Source organism: Lucilia cuprina, chromosome 4 (genome assembly GCF_022045245.1).
Source record: "Lucilia cuprina isolate Lc7/37 chromosome 4, ASM2204524v1, whole genome shotgun sequence".
Taxonomy (NCBI): Eukaryota; Metazoa; Arthropoda; class Insecta; order Diptera; family Calliphoridae; genus Lucilia; species Lucilia cuprina.
In genome coordinates, this window is record NC_060952.1 from 40,911,435 (window position 1) to 40,926,065 (window position 14,631).

The 14,631-nt window shown below is 33.5% G+C and overlaps 2 protein-coding genes and 1 pseudogene across 2 annotated transcripts in view; 2 read left to right on the plus strand and 1 right to left on the minus strand.

Moving 5' to 3' along the window:
* Window positions 1-8,851, minus strand: part of LOC124419643 (heat shock protein 70) — a 28,640-nt gene extending 19,789 nt beyond the window's left edge. The window contains exon 1 of the mRNA XM_046949858.1: window positions 6,945-8,851. Within this exon, the coding sequence (XP_046805814.1) occupies window positions 6,945-8,671 (1,727 nt within the window). The 5' untranslated portion in view covers window positions 8,672-8,851. The remainder of the gene's footprint in view (window positions 1-6,944) is intronic.
* On the plus strand, window positions 338-2,407 carry LOC111681633 (annotated as a pseudogene).
* Window positions 8,852-11,437: 2,586 nt separating the features above from the next.
* On the plus strand, window positions 11,438-13,745 carry LOC124419642 (heat shock protein 68). Its single transcript, XM_046949857.1, has one exon. The coding sequence runs from the start codon at window positions 11,582-11,584 to the stop codon at window positions 13,514-13,516; it is 1,935 nt and encodes a 644-aa protein (XP_046805813.1). The 5' UTR covers window positions 11,438-11,581; the 3' UTR covers window positions 13,517-13,745.
* The last annotated feature ends 886 nt before the right edge of the window (window positions 13,746-14,631 follow it).

Here is a 14,631-nt window from a genome sequence, read left to right on the forward strand (position 1 = left end):
ATCTGTGTGTGTAGTAATGATTTTTTCTGCCTCTCTATACGCCAGTATAAGATACAAAAACACATAGATACACATTGTTCTCTTAAATGCATAGGAAAACTCACACAACTACGTGCTTAACTCTCTTTTGCATCTCTTTGCAAATCTTATTTTGCACAAAAAAAGATACTTTTACCCCCTCATATAATATGTGAATATCTACAATTTTCAAGAAAATTCAGACAAAATTCTAGAATTTTCTCTTGAGTGAATACAAAAGAGTCAACAAGTATAAAAGGGAAGAAAATTTCGACAATCGTCATATTTAAGTACAAGAAACCAAAGTGAAAAGTTAATTTTAAAGCGAAAAAAATAATAGTGAATTTTTAAATTCTAACTAAAAAACGTATTGAAAAATTGAAAAACAAAGCATTAAAATAATTAACAAATTTAGTGCATAAAAATAACAGAAAACAAAATGGTAGCAATTGGTATTGATTTGGGTACAACATACTCCTGTGTTGGTGTATTCCAACATGGTAAAGTGGAAATCATAGCCAACGATCAAGGCAACCGCACAACACCCAGTTATGTTGCCTTCACAGATTCGGAGCGTCTAATTGGTGATGCGGCGAAAAATCAAGTTGCCATGAATCCTCAGAATACAGTGTTCGACGCAAAACGTTTAATTGGCCGTAAATTCGAAGATCAAAAGATTCAGGATGATATGAAACACTGGCCCTTCAAAGTGGTAAATGATTGTGGAAAGCCAAAGATTTCAGTGGAGTTTAAGGGTGAACAAAAGAAATTTGCTCCCGAGGAAATTAGTTCCATGGTGTTGACAAAAATGAAGGAAACAGCTGAAGCCTTTTTAGGCACTACAGTTCGCGATGCAGTCATTACAGTGCCAGCCTACTTTAACGATTCACAGAGACAAGCCACCAAAGATGCTGGAGCAATTGCTGGTCTAAATGTATTGAGAATCATCAACGAACCCACAGCCGCTGCTTTAGCTTATGGCTTGGACAAAAACTTAAAAGGTGAACGTAATGTTTTAATCTTTGATTTGGGTGGTGGTACTTTTGATGTTTCCATTCTCACAATCGATGAGGGTTCATTGTTTGAAGTGCGTGCTACAGCTGGCGATACTCATTTGGGTGGTGAAGATTTTGACAATCGTTTAGTCAATCACTTTGCCGAAGAATTTAAGCGTAAATACAAAAAAGACTTGCGTTCAAATCCCAGAGCATTACGTCGCTTAAGATCGGCTGCTGAACGTGCAAAACGAACATTATCATCCAGTACTGAGGCAACATTAGAGATAGATGCTCTATTCGAAGGTGTGGATTTCTACACTAAAATAAGCCGGGCTCGTTTCGAAGAATTATGTGGTGATTTGTTCCGCAACACTTTGCAGCCGGTGGAGAAAGCCTTAAATGATGCTAAAATGGATAAGAACCAATACACGATATTGTTTTAGTAGGTGGTTCTACACGCATTCCTAAAGTTCAGAATCTACTACAACAATTCTTCTGCGGAAAAACTCTAAATTTGTCCATTAATCCTGATGAAGCTGTGGCCTATGGTGCAGCAATTCAAGCAGCTATTCTCAGTGGCGACAAGAGCAGTGCCATTCAAGATGTGCTGCTGGTAGATGTGGCACCTCTTTCATTGGGCATTGAAACAGCTGGAGGAGTAATGACTAAATTAATTGAACGCAACAGTCGCATTCCATGCAAACAATCAAAGACCTTTACCACATATGCTGACAATCAACCAGCTGTCACGATACAGGTCTTTGAAGGTGAAAGAGCATTAACCAAAGACAACAATCTTTTGGGCACCTTTAATTTAACTGGAATACCGCCAGCACCTCGTGGGGTTCCTAAAATAGATGTAACATTTGATTTAGATGCCAATGGTATTCTGAATGTAACTGCCAAAGAAATGAGCACTGGTAATGCCAAAAATATTGTCATCAAAAATGACAAAGGTCGTTTGTCGCAAGCTGAAATTGATCGTATGGTCCGTGAGGCCGAACAATATGCAGATGAAGATGAAAAACATCGTCAACGTATAGCAGCACGCAATCAATTGGAAGCCTATGTATTCAATGTGAAACAGTCAACTCAAGATGCTGGCGATAAAATACCAAAATCCGATAAAGATCGTGTCATGGAGAAATGTGAAGAAACCGTCAAATGGTTAGACAACAACACGACCGCTGAAAAAGAAGAATATGATTACAAATTGGAGGAATTAACTAAGTTATGCCAACCCATTATGACAAGACTACATCAACAGGCTAGTGGTGGAGCTGCTGGCCCACAAGCAGGTGCTGGTTGTGGTCAACAAGCTGGAGGTTTTGGTGGTCAAAATTATGGTGGTCCAACCGTTGAAGAAGTAGATTAAAATTTTTAATTTATTACTTCATATTTTTTTTTTATTTTAAAAAGACTGAATTTATGTTAGGTTAACGAATAATGGTCTTATGCAAAAACGATTATTAAAGTTAACAATGGTTTACTACACTCTTTTTTCATATAAAAACAGGTTTTAACAATCATTGTTAACTTAATTATCGTTTTTGCATAAGGCGGTAAGTTTTTAATAAGTTGATTTGTTTTAAGTGTTAACTTAATTTTAAATAAATTACCTTTGTAGCTTTAAATATTTAAGAACATATCTGGAAATAAAATTTTAATTGAAATTATAAAAAGTGGAAGTATTATTTACTTGGAACCACACTGTCAAATAAAATAAGAATCGCTATAATTTAACCTACGGCCATATATAAGGATCCAGACGCTCATAAATTTCTTCAAAATGCAAGTATTGTAGCAACATTACTCAACATAATGAAGATTGAAAGCAACTAAAATCGGTCTGCCTAAGTTTATGTGCGAAGGTTATGTATATGTATTAGAACGAACATATTAGTTTGTCATTACTCTTGTAGATTTTCTGACCCAAATTTCTAGAAATCTGTTCTGTGGGATATGTTATACGTTTGGGAAGAACGCCATTTAAAATCAGCAAAATCGGTCCATAAATCCCACCATCACCAGTGATGGAGTGCATAACAAGTCTGTGTAAAACACACCCATGTTAAAACTAAGCAAAGAAAATCAACCAAATTTATTGGCCATATCTCACATATAAGGTCCACTTCCAAAAATTACTTAAACGCGTTTATTTGATTGAATTATAAATTTATCGAGTTAAAATTCGACTATCGCTATTGCGATAAAAATACCCTTCACCATGATGTGTTAAAAAACAGTCTTTACGAATTTTATTACAAAAAATCAAAAAAAAAAATACCAATTGTAGCCCATTTCATACGAACTACATTAATCCGGGCTCTACATGCTTAACTTCATATTTCTGGTTCGATATTATAGACATTTTAAAAAGTACCTTTTGAAGAACGAAAAGGTACTTCCCTTTTATGGGTTCCCACTTAATCCAGGCTCTACATAATGTTTCTAGGTTAAATATTATAGAAAATTCAAAAAGTACCTTTTGTAGAACGGAAAAGTACCAAAAAGTCCCTTCTTGTAGGTTCTTACATAGTCAAGGCTCTATATGCTAAATTTTATGTTTCTAGGTTCAATATTATAGAAAATTCGAAAAGTACCTTTTGTAGAACGAAACGTCCCTTTTATGTGTTCTGGATTAATCCGGCCTCTACATACTTAATATCATCTAGGTTCAATATTATAGAAAATTTAAAAAGTACCTTTTGTAGAATTAAAAAGTACCAAAAAGTCCCCTTTTATGTGTTCTAGCCTAATCCTGGCTCTACATACTTAATTTCATGTTTCTAAGTTCAATATTATACAAAATTCAAAAAGTACCTTTTGTAGAACGAAAAAGTACTAAAAAGTTTTATAGGTTCTTACCTAGTCAAGGTCCTACATTCTAAATTTCATGTTTCTAGGTTCAAAATTATAGAAAATTCAAAATCTATTACAATTCTAATATTTATTGAATATTATAAATTTAGTAATTTGCATGTGTGTAGAGATTTTCAAAATACAAATACATATATAATTTTGTTCTACACAAAATTTTGTTCAACACAAATTGATAAAGAGCATTATCGGTTAAAGCGCTTTTAGGGGTTGGACCTAGTATAGGAGAAATATAATTTTTGTATACAAAACTAATATTTTTGTCAAATTATGTATCAATAGCTTTATTTGGTAATAAGTAATGTGCGTTTAAGAGATTTTAGTAAAACGGCTTTGTATAGGAGCTTATATCCAATTGTGTATATAAAGGCAAAATTTCTGAATTCTGTATCTATATCATTACTTGGTAATAAATATTTTGAATCTAAGTGATTTTCTGGACATAGTATAAGAGCCATCACCAAATATGGACCGGTCGTAAAACAACTTTATAGGGAATTTATGTATATAAGAGCAATAATTTTGCTAAATGTATGGCTATAAATATTTGGTTATGAGTTATGTGCGTTTCTTCTGATTTTCGGAAGGGAACCTTGTATGTGTGTTTTTCTAAAAGGGACCTTATTTGGGAGCTAGTATCAATTATGGTCCGATCGGAAAAACATTTCACAATATTATTTCTCTGTATATGAACAGAACTTATGCCAAATATGGATATCTTAATTTAGTAATGAGTTATGTGCGTTTAAGTTATTTTCGGGAGGGGACCTTGTATGGGAGCTATGACCAGTTATGCACCGATGGAAAAAAATTTCTTAGCAATACTTGATTTCATGGTTATATTTCTGTATTTAAGAGCAATACTTGTACCAAATTTTATATCGATATCTTAATTTAGAAAAAAATTATGTGCGTTTAAGTGATTTTCGGGAGGGGACCTTGTATGGGAGCTATGACCAATTATGGACCGATCTAAAGAAACTTTCATGGTTATATTTTTGTACATAAGAGCAATACTTGTACCAAATTTAATATCGATATCTTAATTTAGTAATCAGTTATGCGCGTTTAACTGATTTTCGGGAGGGGACCTTGTATGGGAGCTATGACCAATTATGGACCCATCCAAAAAATTTTCCTCTGAATAAATTCTATTGACATAAGATTGTAATTTCTAAAATTTTGCGAAAATATCGACATTACGACGGAAGTTATTAATAAAAAAACAAATTTCCGGTAATATGTACTTTTGTATGGGAGGTATATGAAATTTTGGACCGATTCTGGCGATTTTTCACAGACATTAAGCTCTTGTGCGGAAACGAATGCCGATTTTTATGAAATTATCTTGCATAGTTTTCGAGAAAATTACATCAGAATCTGTAAAAAATGATTTTTTTTCGAGTAGTTTCAAATTTTGATTCATTTCATTTAATGTGAACCGATTTTTGCCCATTTCAATACCAAACAACTTAGGAAAACGATGAACAATTTGGGTGAATTTGGTTAAATTCTATTGCTTCGTTTATCGTGAGCGTGTTTTACACAGACAGACGCACAGAGGACAGAATTTGATAAGAACCAGAATATTAACATTGTTGGGTCTCAGATGAATATTTCTTGGTGTTGCACACGGAATGACAAGTTATATATACCCTCTATCAGCATAATGAGGTGGAGGGTATAACAAGTATATAGTGGTCATGATTAAAAATTGCGAAATATGTTGCAAGGTTCATATACCGGATAGAAATAAACTGTACAATTGGACATTTTTATTTAATGGACTATATTTTGTGAATACAAAACTCCAGCAATTAAAAATATAATTGTTCAATTATTCAATAAAAAAGTATAATAAACAGATATTTATTTCACAAAACTTAACAAAAAAATTTAAACTAATTATTACTGAGTTCACACAGTGAAATATTTTCACAGCCCTTTGAAAAACAATTAACTCCCATCATATGTAAAGTTAATGTTTCAAATTTTCAGGGATGATAGATATTCGATAAACGAAAACAAAATTTGATAATGCAATAATATCGATTACTCGGTTTTCAAGTTATTCGCATCGACAGATGTGCCCCTATGGCAAATGATCCCCCTTCTACCATACTTTTCCTTTGTATTCGCATTTATCTACAGTTTAGTGCAATCATCAGGTTCATGAGGTGGGAGGTTACATTTATCCCAGAAGTTGGCAGTTGCGACAACGCATTGGGTTTGGAAAATAAGTTTTAACCTTAGCCTTATATGTACATCAATAACTTTCTGAACATTGAATTGTATCATTCTTGGTGGTCAATTTATTTTACGAAACTACTTCCTGAGATTTAAACTCAGTAACAATTTCGTCATCAGGTACGTTATTTAAACAATGTACATATACAACTCCTTTAACAAAGATTAAAGTCTAATAAAGTTGGAGTTTGATCTCACATAGTGATCTACTAAGTGTAGTGTTTGGCCTGGGTGTAGGTTGATCAAAAAAGTCGCCACGAATGGTAAACCTTTTCGACGAAATATTTGGCCATTTTCGAATTGTATGCCATACGTTATTTAATTATGTTAAATCAGTCGCCAAGAATGGCAAACCTATTCGATGAAATATTTGGTGGCCCGGGGGACATTTTCGAATTGTCCGTCATACGTTATTTAATTAAGTTAAATCAGCGTAGGTTAATAAAACACATTTTTGTTATAATTTACATATTTGTTTTAACATAAAACAATTTATTTATTTCTCTATATTTGAGATCTTATTTGCTAAAAATAAATTATTTCTTATTCTAAATGAACTTAACAATATACATGAGTTTTAATGATGAATTGTTTCTTGGAATGACATTGAGATTGATTTAATCTACTTCTTCTACAGTGGGACCACTTCTGCCGGCACCAAATCCACCAGCCTGTTGACCACATGATGGTCCAGCACCTCCTCCATTGTGTAATTTGGTCATTATTGGTGTGCATAACTTTGTGAGTGAATTCATCTTGTCTTCGTATTCTTCCTTTTCAGCCAATGTATTGGCATCTAACCACTTGATTGTATCTTCACATGCACGCAAGGCTTCACCCTTTTCCTGTGCAGAAATCTTATCACCAGCTTGATCTAATGCTTGTTTTACACCAAACACATAACCTTCCAAATTGTTGCGAGCACTAATCTTATTTTTCTGCTTCTCATCTTCTTCAGCGAATTTCTCAGCCTCACTGACCATACGATCAATTTCGGCTTGTGACAAACGTCCTTTATCGTTCTTAATAGTGATGTTCTTGACATTGCCAGAACTCATCTCCTTTGCAGAAACATTTAGAATGCCATTGGCATCAAGGTCGAAAGTGACTTCAATTTGTGGCACACCACGAGGAGCTGGTGGAATACCAGAGAGATCAAATGTGCCCAATTTGTTGTTGTCCTTTGTCATGACACGTTCACCTTCAAAGACTTGGATGCTTACACCAGGTTGATTATCCGAATAGGTGGAGAAGGTTTGTGTTTGTTTGCATGGAATGCGTGTGTTGCGCTCGATGATCTTTGCCATTACACCGCCAGCAGTTTCAATGCCAAGTGATAGTGGAGCCACATCTACCAGCAGAACATCTTGAATAGCACTGCTCTTATCACCACTAAGTATAGCCGCCTGAATAGCAGCACCATAGGCCACAGCTTCATCGGGATTAATGGACAAGTTTAGACTCTTGCCACAGAAGAATTGTTGAAGAAGACTTTGAACTTTAGGGATGCGTGTAGAGCCACCAACCAGTACAATATCATGTATTTGGTTCTTGTCCATTTTAGCATCATTGAGGGCCTTCTCAACAGGTTCCAATGTTTGACGGAATAAATCAGCACACAATTCTTCAAATCTGGCACGACTCACTTTAGTGTAGAAATCTTGACCCTCAAATAGAGCATCAATTTCAATGGAGGCTTCAGTGCTGGATGACAATGTACGTTTGGCACGTTCAGCAGCAGTTCTTAGACGTCTCAATGATCTGGGATTAGAGCGTATATCTTTCTTGTATTTGCGTTTGAATTCATCGGCCAGGTGTGAGACGAGTCTGTTGTCGAAATCTTCACCACCCAAGTGAGTATCGCCAGCTGTTGCTCTCACTTCAAATAATGAACCTTCGTCGATGGTTAAGATGGAGACATCAAAAGTACCACCGCCCAAATCAAAGATGAGTACGTTACGTTCACCTTTCAAGTTCTTATCGAGACCATATGCTAGAGCAGCCGCCGTGGGTTCATTGATAATTCTCAATACATTTAAACCAGCAATACGACCAGCATCTTTGGTGGCTTGTCTCTGTGAATCGTTAAAGTAGGCAGGAACTGTAATTACTGCATCGGTTACTGTCTGACCCAAATAGGCTTCGGCAGTTTCCTTCATCTTTGTCAACACCATTGAACTGATTTCCTCTGGTGCGAATTTCTTATGTTCACCCTTGAATTCGACACCGATTTTCGGTTTGCCACCATCACTGATCACTTTGAATGGCCAGTGTTTAATATCTTCCATTATCTTAGGATCATCATATTTGCGACCAATAAGACGTTTTGCATCAAATACTGTGTTCTTGGGATTCATGGCAACTTGATTCTTCGCCGCATCACCAATGAGACGTTCCGTGTCTGTGAAGGCAACATAACTGGGTGTTGTTCGGTTGCCTTGATCGTTGGCAATAATCTCAACTTTTCCATGTTGGAAGACACCAACACAGGAGTATGTTGTACCCAAATCAATACCAATTGCTACCATTGTGTGACTTTGTTTTTCTTCTTTGTTGTGAATATAAACTTGATGAATGATTTGTAATAGTTTTTCTTTTTATAGAACTTGTTGCTTAAGATTCACTTTTTATAGAATTATTTTACTTTCTTTTGTATATTTTCTGATTTATTTAATTTCTTGTTCACTTGAACGTAGTTTTTCTTAATATAATCGCCTATTATTTATTTTTAATGTTTTCACTTTGCTTGTTTGTATTGTACTAATGCCGAAGAGAGTTTGTGCGGCCGTATTTATACGAATCACATACTCTTTGGTATTTTCTAGATACTTTTGCGGAATACGTTTGAATCTTCTAGAAAAGCCATGAATGAGTTTATTTTTTTTAAGAGAAGTGTTTGATTTTTAAGAGAGTGAGAAAGCTTGTTAGTTTGTAGAAGTGGTTGAGTCAATATTTTGTTTTGTTTTTATTTTTTATGCCGGTGTTTTTGTTATTGTTGTATATACAAACAATTGTATACAAAAAACATACAATAAATGTGTTATTTTTGTTTATTTGTACGCTATATTCATTTGAGTTATATTAAAAAGACGAATGCAATGGAATATTACTTGGATCATTTGTTTCAAATTCTGGAAATTTCTGCATGTTTTTATTGTTTGTTTTTAATTTGTCTTTAATATTTTTTTACAATGTTTGTACCGTATTGGTCCTAACCCTACCTTAAAGTATACCGATCGACTTAGAATTTGATTCGATTAAGACATGTCCGTTCGTCTCTCCGGCTGTACATGTTAAACTTGTGCGCAAGGTACACTCGCAATTTTCAAGATATTTTGAAAAAAATTTGCATCAAACGGTTTGTTTTTGGTACATGGACGAAACCTATTAGAACGGATGAAATCGGTGCCGTATTTCATCAGCCACCTTTTTATGTTATAGTTACGTAAAATATACTATTATCTCTCCAAAAAATAGCACGAATAAGTTTTATATACAGTGAATCAATTAAGTAATTTGCCTATGTAAAATTTTATAAATTTTAAGAAAAAACTTTATCTGAACAATTATTTTTAGCAAAATAAAGCAATTTGTTTGTTGTAAAGAATATCTTATATTTTACCATATATTCTACCATAAAAAGTAAAATCGTTATATTAATTAACGAGATTTTTGATAAAATGTGAACGAATTGTTAATTTTATGGGTCAATAAAGTATTTAGTTTTTTTTTTAGGTTTTTTTTTAATTTTTTTAATATTGCTGCATTATTTTAGAAAATTTAATATTTTTATTACTAATATATACTAGAATAAAATTTTTTAGATATTTTAGTAGTGGAACGACTAAATTTGGACATTTCTTAACCGATTTATTATCCTATATACCTATCAGAATTTATCAATATTTGACTTAACATAAAATCTATCGTTTCTTTCATTAAATTTCGAAAATAATAAATAATTTTGAATTGGATACATGATATATTAGATAATCAATGGATTTGGACCTAGAAAAAATGTTTTGTGAGGTATTAATCTATATATTATAACAAAAATAATCCGGGTTTTTGGTCATTTTGTATTGATAATCAAAAACTACATTACGGAAACCCCATTATACTTGGGGGTACTGTGTATATTTTATTTAGAATTGTAGAATATTGATTCTTATTCAATAAATCTAACACTAAGTACCATCCAAGTCACTCTAAGTATGGGGACATCACCATATACCACTATAGAACTATTACATGATAAAATCCTGATTTTCAATATGCAATATACTTTATTGACATGCAAATTCTGATGAAAAATAATAAAATGCAACAACAAATGCACCAAAATTTGTATTTTAATATTTTTTTCTAATTTTTCCCATTTTACACAATCTCTATTTTTAATTGGAAAATATATATTTACTTTATACTTATACTGTTTTTTCGAATTTTATTTATGAACAAAAAACTAAATTCTCTTAAAAAAAGGTAGGCAAAAAACTTAGTTGATTCACTGTATTATCACTACCTCCAGTTATCGTTTAACCGGTAGTTATTCTTCCATTTAAGGCAATTTTTGTATGAGAACTGTCAATATATCTTAAAGTTAAAAAATAAATTGACACTGTGAAAATGGGATTAAAAATCATTAAAATAATAATTATAACTTCCAAAATAAACTTTTTTTGCCAAATTCCTTTGATTATGGACAATTTACGATTTGATGTTCATAACATAAAAACTAAATCAATTCTGGAATGTTTTGAATTATTCTAGGAAGTTCTAGAAGACAATAAATGTTCTACACTGCCCCATTTATGTTAAACTCATTAGTCTGTATCAAAAAATCACCACCTCTAATAATCGATTAAAACTTAAACACGAACAGTACAACATATTCAAGGACAAGGAATGTTCGAGTATCCTTATTTTTTTCTACACAATACATTAGAAATGTACATATTATGGTGTATTAAGTGTGATGTAGGTCAGTAACTCTAAAAACAAATCAAGATATTAACTACAAGAGAGAGAGAACATTTTAAAAAATTGTACAAATTTACATATGAAACTCTTACACACACGAAACAAATATAAAGAGAACTCTCTTTTGTATCTCTTGAATATATTTTGAAAATAAATTGCATGAACATTGTGAATAACTTCGCAAACGTACATACATACGTACATATGCATGTTTGTTAGAACAATTGTCCAGAAATATCTGAGAAAATTCTCAATTTTTCTTTTGATAAATGCAAACAAGTCAACAAGTATAAAAGGCGAGTACATTTACTTGGCCGTCACATTTACGTACAAGAAATCAAAGTAAAAAGTTGAATTCGAAGTGAAGAATATTTAAGTGAATTATTAAACTCTAACTAAACAATAAAATAATTAACATTTTTAATACATTAAAGAAGTGAATAATAACAGAGAAAATGGTAGCAATTGGTATTGATTTGGGTACAACATACTCCTGTGTTGGTGTATTCCAACATGGAAAAGTGGAAATCATAGCCAACGATCAAGGCAACCGCACAACACCCAGTTATGTTGCCTTCACAGATTCGGAGAGACTCATTGGTGATGCGGCGAAAAATCAAGTTGCGATGAATCCTCAGAATACAGTGTTCGACGCAAAACGTTTAATTGGCCGTAAATTCGAAGATCAAAAGATTCAGGATGATATGAAACACTGGCCCTTCAAAGTGGTAAATGATTGTGGAAAACCAAAGATTTCAGTGGAGTTTAAGGGTGAACAAAAGAAATTTGCTCCCGAGGAAATTAGTTCCATGGTGTTGACAAAAATGAAGGAAACGGCTGAAGCCTTTTTAGGCACTACAGTTCGCGATGCAGTCATTACAGTGCCAGCCTACTTTAACGATTCACAGAGACAAGCCACCAAAGATGCTGGAGCAATTGCTGGTCTAAATGTATTGAGAATCATCAATGAACCCACAGCCGCTGCTTTAGCTTATGGCCTGGACAAAAACTTAAAGGGTGAACGTAATGTTTTAATCTTTGATTTGGGTGGTGGTACTTTTGATGTTTCCATTCTCACAATCGATGAGGGTTCATTGTTTGAAGTGCGTGCTACAGCTGGCGATACTCATTTGGGTGGTGAAGATTTTGACAATCGTTTAGTCAATCACTTTGCCGAAGAATTTAAGCGTAAATACAAAAAAGACTTGCGTTCAAATCCTAGAGCATTACGTCGCTTAAGATCGGCTGCTGAACGTGCAAAACGAACATTATCATCCAGTACTGAGGCTACATTAGAGATAGATGCTCTATTCGAAGGTGTGGATTTCTACACTAAAATAAGCCGTGCTCGTTTCGAAGAATTATGTGGTGATTTGTTCCGCAACACTTTGCAGCCGGTGGAGAAAGCCTTAAATGATGCTAAAATGGATAAGAACCAAATCCACGATATTGTTTTAGTAGGTGGTTCTACACGCATTCCTAAAGTTCAGAATCTACTGCAACAATTCTTCTGCGGAAAAACTCTAAATTTGTCCATTAATCCTGACGAAGCTGTGGCCTATGGTGCAGCAATTCAAGCCGCTATTCTCAGTGGCGACAAGAGCAGTGCCATTCAAGATGTTTTGCTAGTGGATGTGGCACCTCTTTCACTGGGCATTGAAACAGCTGGAGGAGTAATGACTAAATTAATTGAACGCAACAGTCGCATTCCATGCAAGCAATCAAAGACCTTTACCACATATGCTGACAATCAACCAGCTGTCACGATACAGGTCTTTGAAGGTGAAAGAGCATTAACCAAAGACAACAATCTTTTGGGCACCTTTAATTTAACTGGAATACCGCCAGCACCTCGTGGGGTTCCTAAAATAGATGTAACATTTGATTTAGATGCCAATGGTATTTTGAATGTAACTGCCAAAGAAATGAGTACTGGTAATGCCAAAAATATTGTCATCAAAAATGACAAAGGTCGTTTGTCGCAAGCTGAAATTGATCGTATGGTCCGTGAGGCCGAACAATATGCAGATGAAGATGAAAAACATCGTCAACGTATAGCAGCACGCAATCAATTGGAAGCCTATGTATTCAATGTCAAACAATCAACTCAAGATGCTGGCGATAAAATACCAAAATCCGATAAAGATCGTGTCATAGAGAAATGTGAAGAAACCGTCAAATGGTTAGACAACAATACGACCGCTGAAAAAGAAGAATATGATTACAAATTGGAGGAATTAACTAAAGTATGTCAACCCATTATGACAAGACTACATCAACAGGCTAGTGGGGGAGCTGCTGGCCCACAAGCTGGTGCTGGTTGTGGTCAACAAGCTGGAGGTTTTGGTGGTCAAAATTATGGTGGTCCAACTGTTGAAGAAGTAGATTAAATTTTTTAATTTATTACTTCATAATTTTTTTTATTATAAAAAGACTGACTTTTTGTTATGATATCGTATAAGTTAAGAAATTGGTTTATTGAAGTTAATTTGTTTTAAAAGTTAACTTAATTTTAATAATGTTATATGTATTAGTTTTTTAAGTTAATAATTTTATGAAAATTTCCAGATATTTTCTTAAATATATTTTATTATAAAAATGAAAAAAAGATGTTTTATATTTCTTGAAGGAAAAAATTTGGTCAGCATTTTTATACAATAGGAGGAGGCGAAATTACCACATACCTACGTGCTAAGCTTTCGTATAGAAAATAGATTTCTGTATACAATTTCTTGTTTGAGACCCAATGTCATCTTCCGATAAAGAAAAATTACAATCATCTTTACTTGATTTTGAATATTTTTTTATATTTTGTTAGTTTTAACTAAAGTAAAAATCCCCAATGGATACCCTAACGAAAAAGAACATCCAAAGAAGCGAAAGGCCTGAAGAAGTGATGATTTTAGCACAGGTTTGTCATAGGAGGGATGTTCTTTTTATTTGATTCGAAATTCACTTTATCTGAAGTCATTTTCAGTTAGTAATTTTTATGTTATTAGGAAGTGTAATTGTAGTATTATAGAATACAACTAATTTGATTTAAATAATATTGAAATAAATAAATAAATTACACGCATTTATCAATCAACACCAAAATTCAATAAACAAATTCACTTAGTGCCACTTTTGAAGTGGTAATAAATGTTATTCGTTTGGAAGTACTTTGTTTAATTTTTGCAGGGGCATTAATATATTAAAATGGGAGTTACATTTTTCATGCAATTGATGGCCTCTAAAAACTTTATTATACCGATGTGTACTTATCTTTATTTTCCCAGTAGAGTCAAAGACTGATTCCTATAATTTGGAGTTATGTTAAACATTAGTAGTTTGGAAAGTTCATCGTTAATTTAGAACGATTTTAGTTGTCTTTTGGGGTTATAAACTGATCTGAGAGGAGAAAAACTTCAAGATAAATATTGTTTATCTGCAACTTACAAGGATTTCCAATATAAATTGCTTTAGTTTTAGTTTTAGAAGAGTTAAACACAGTTGTCGGCATTTA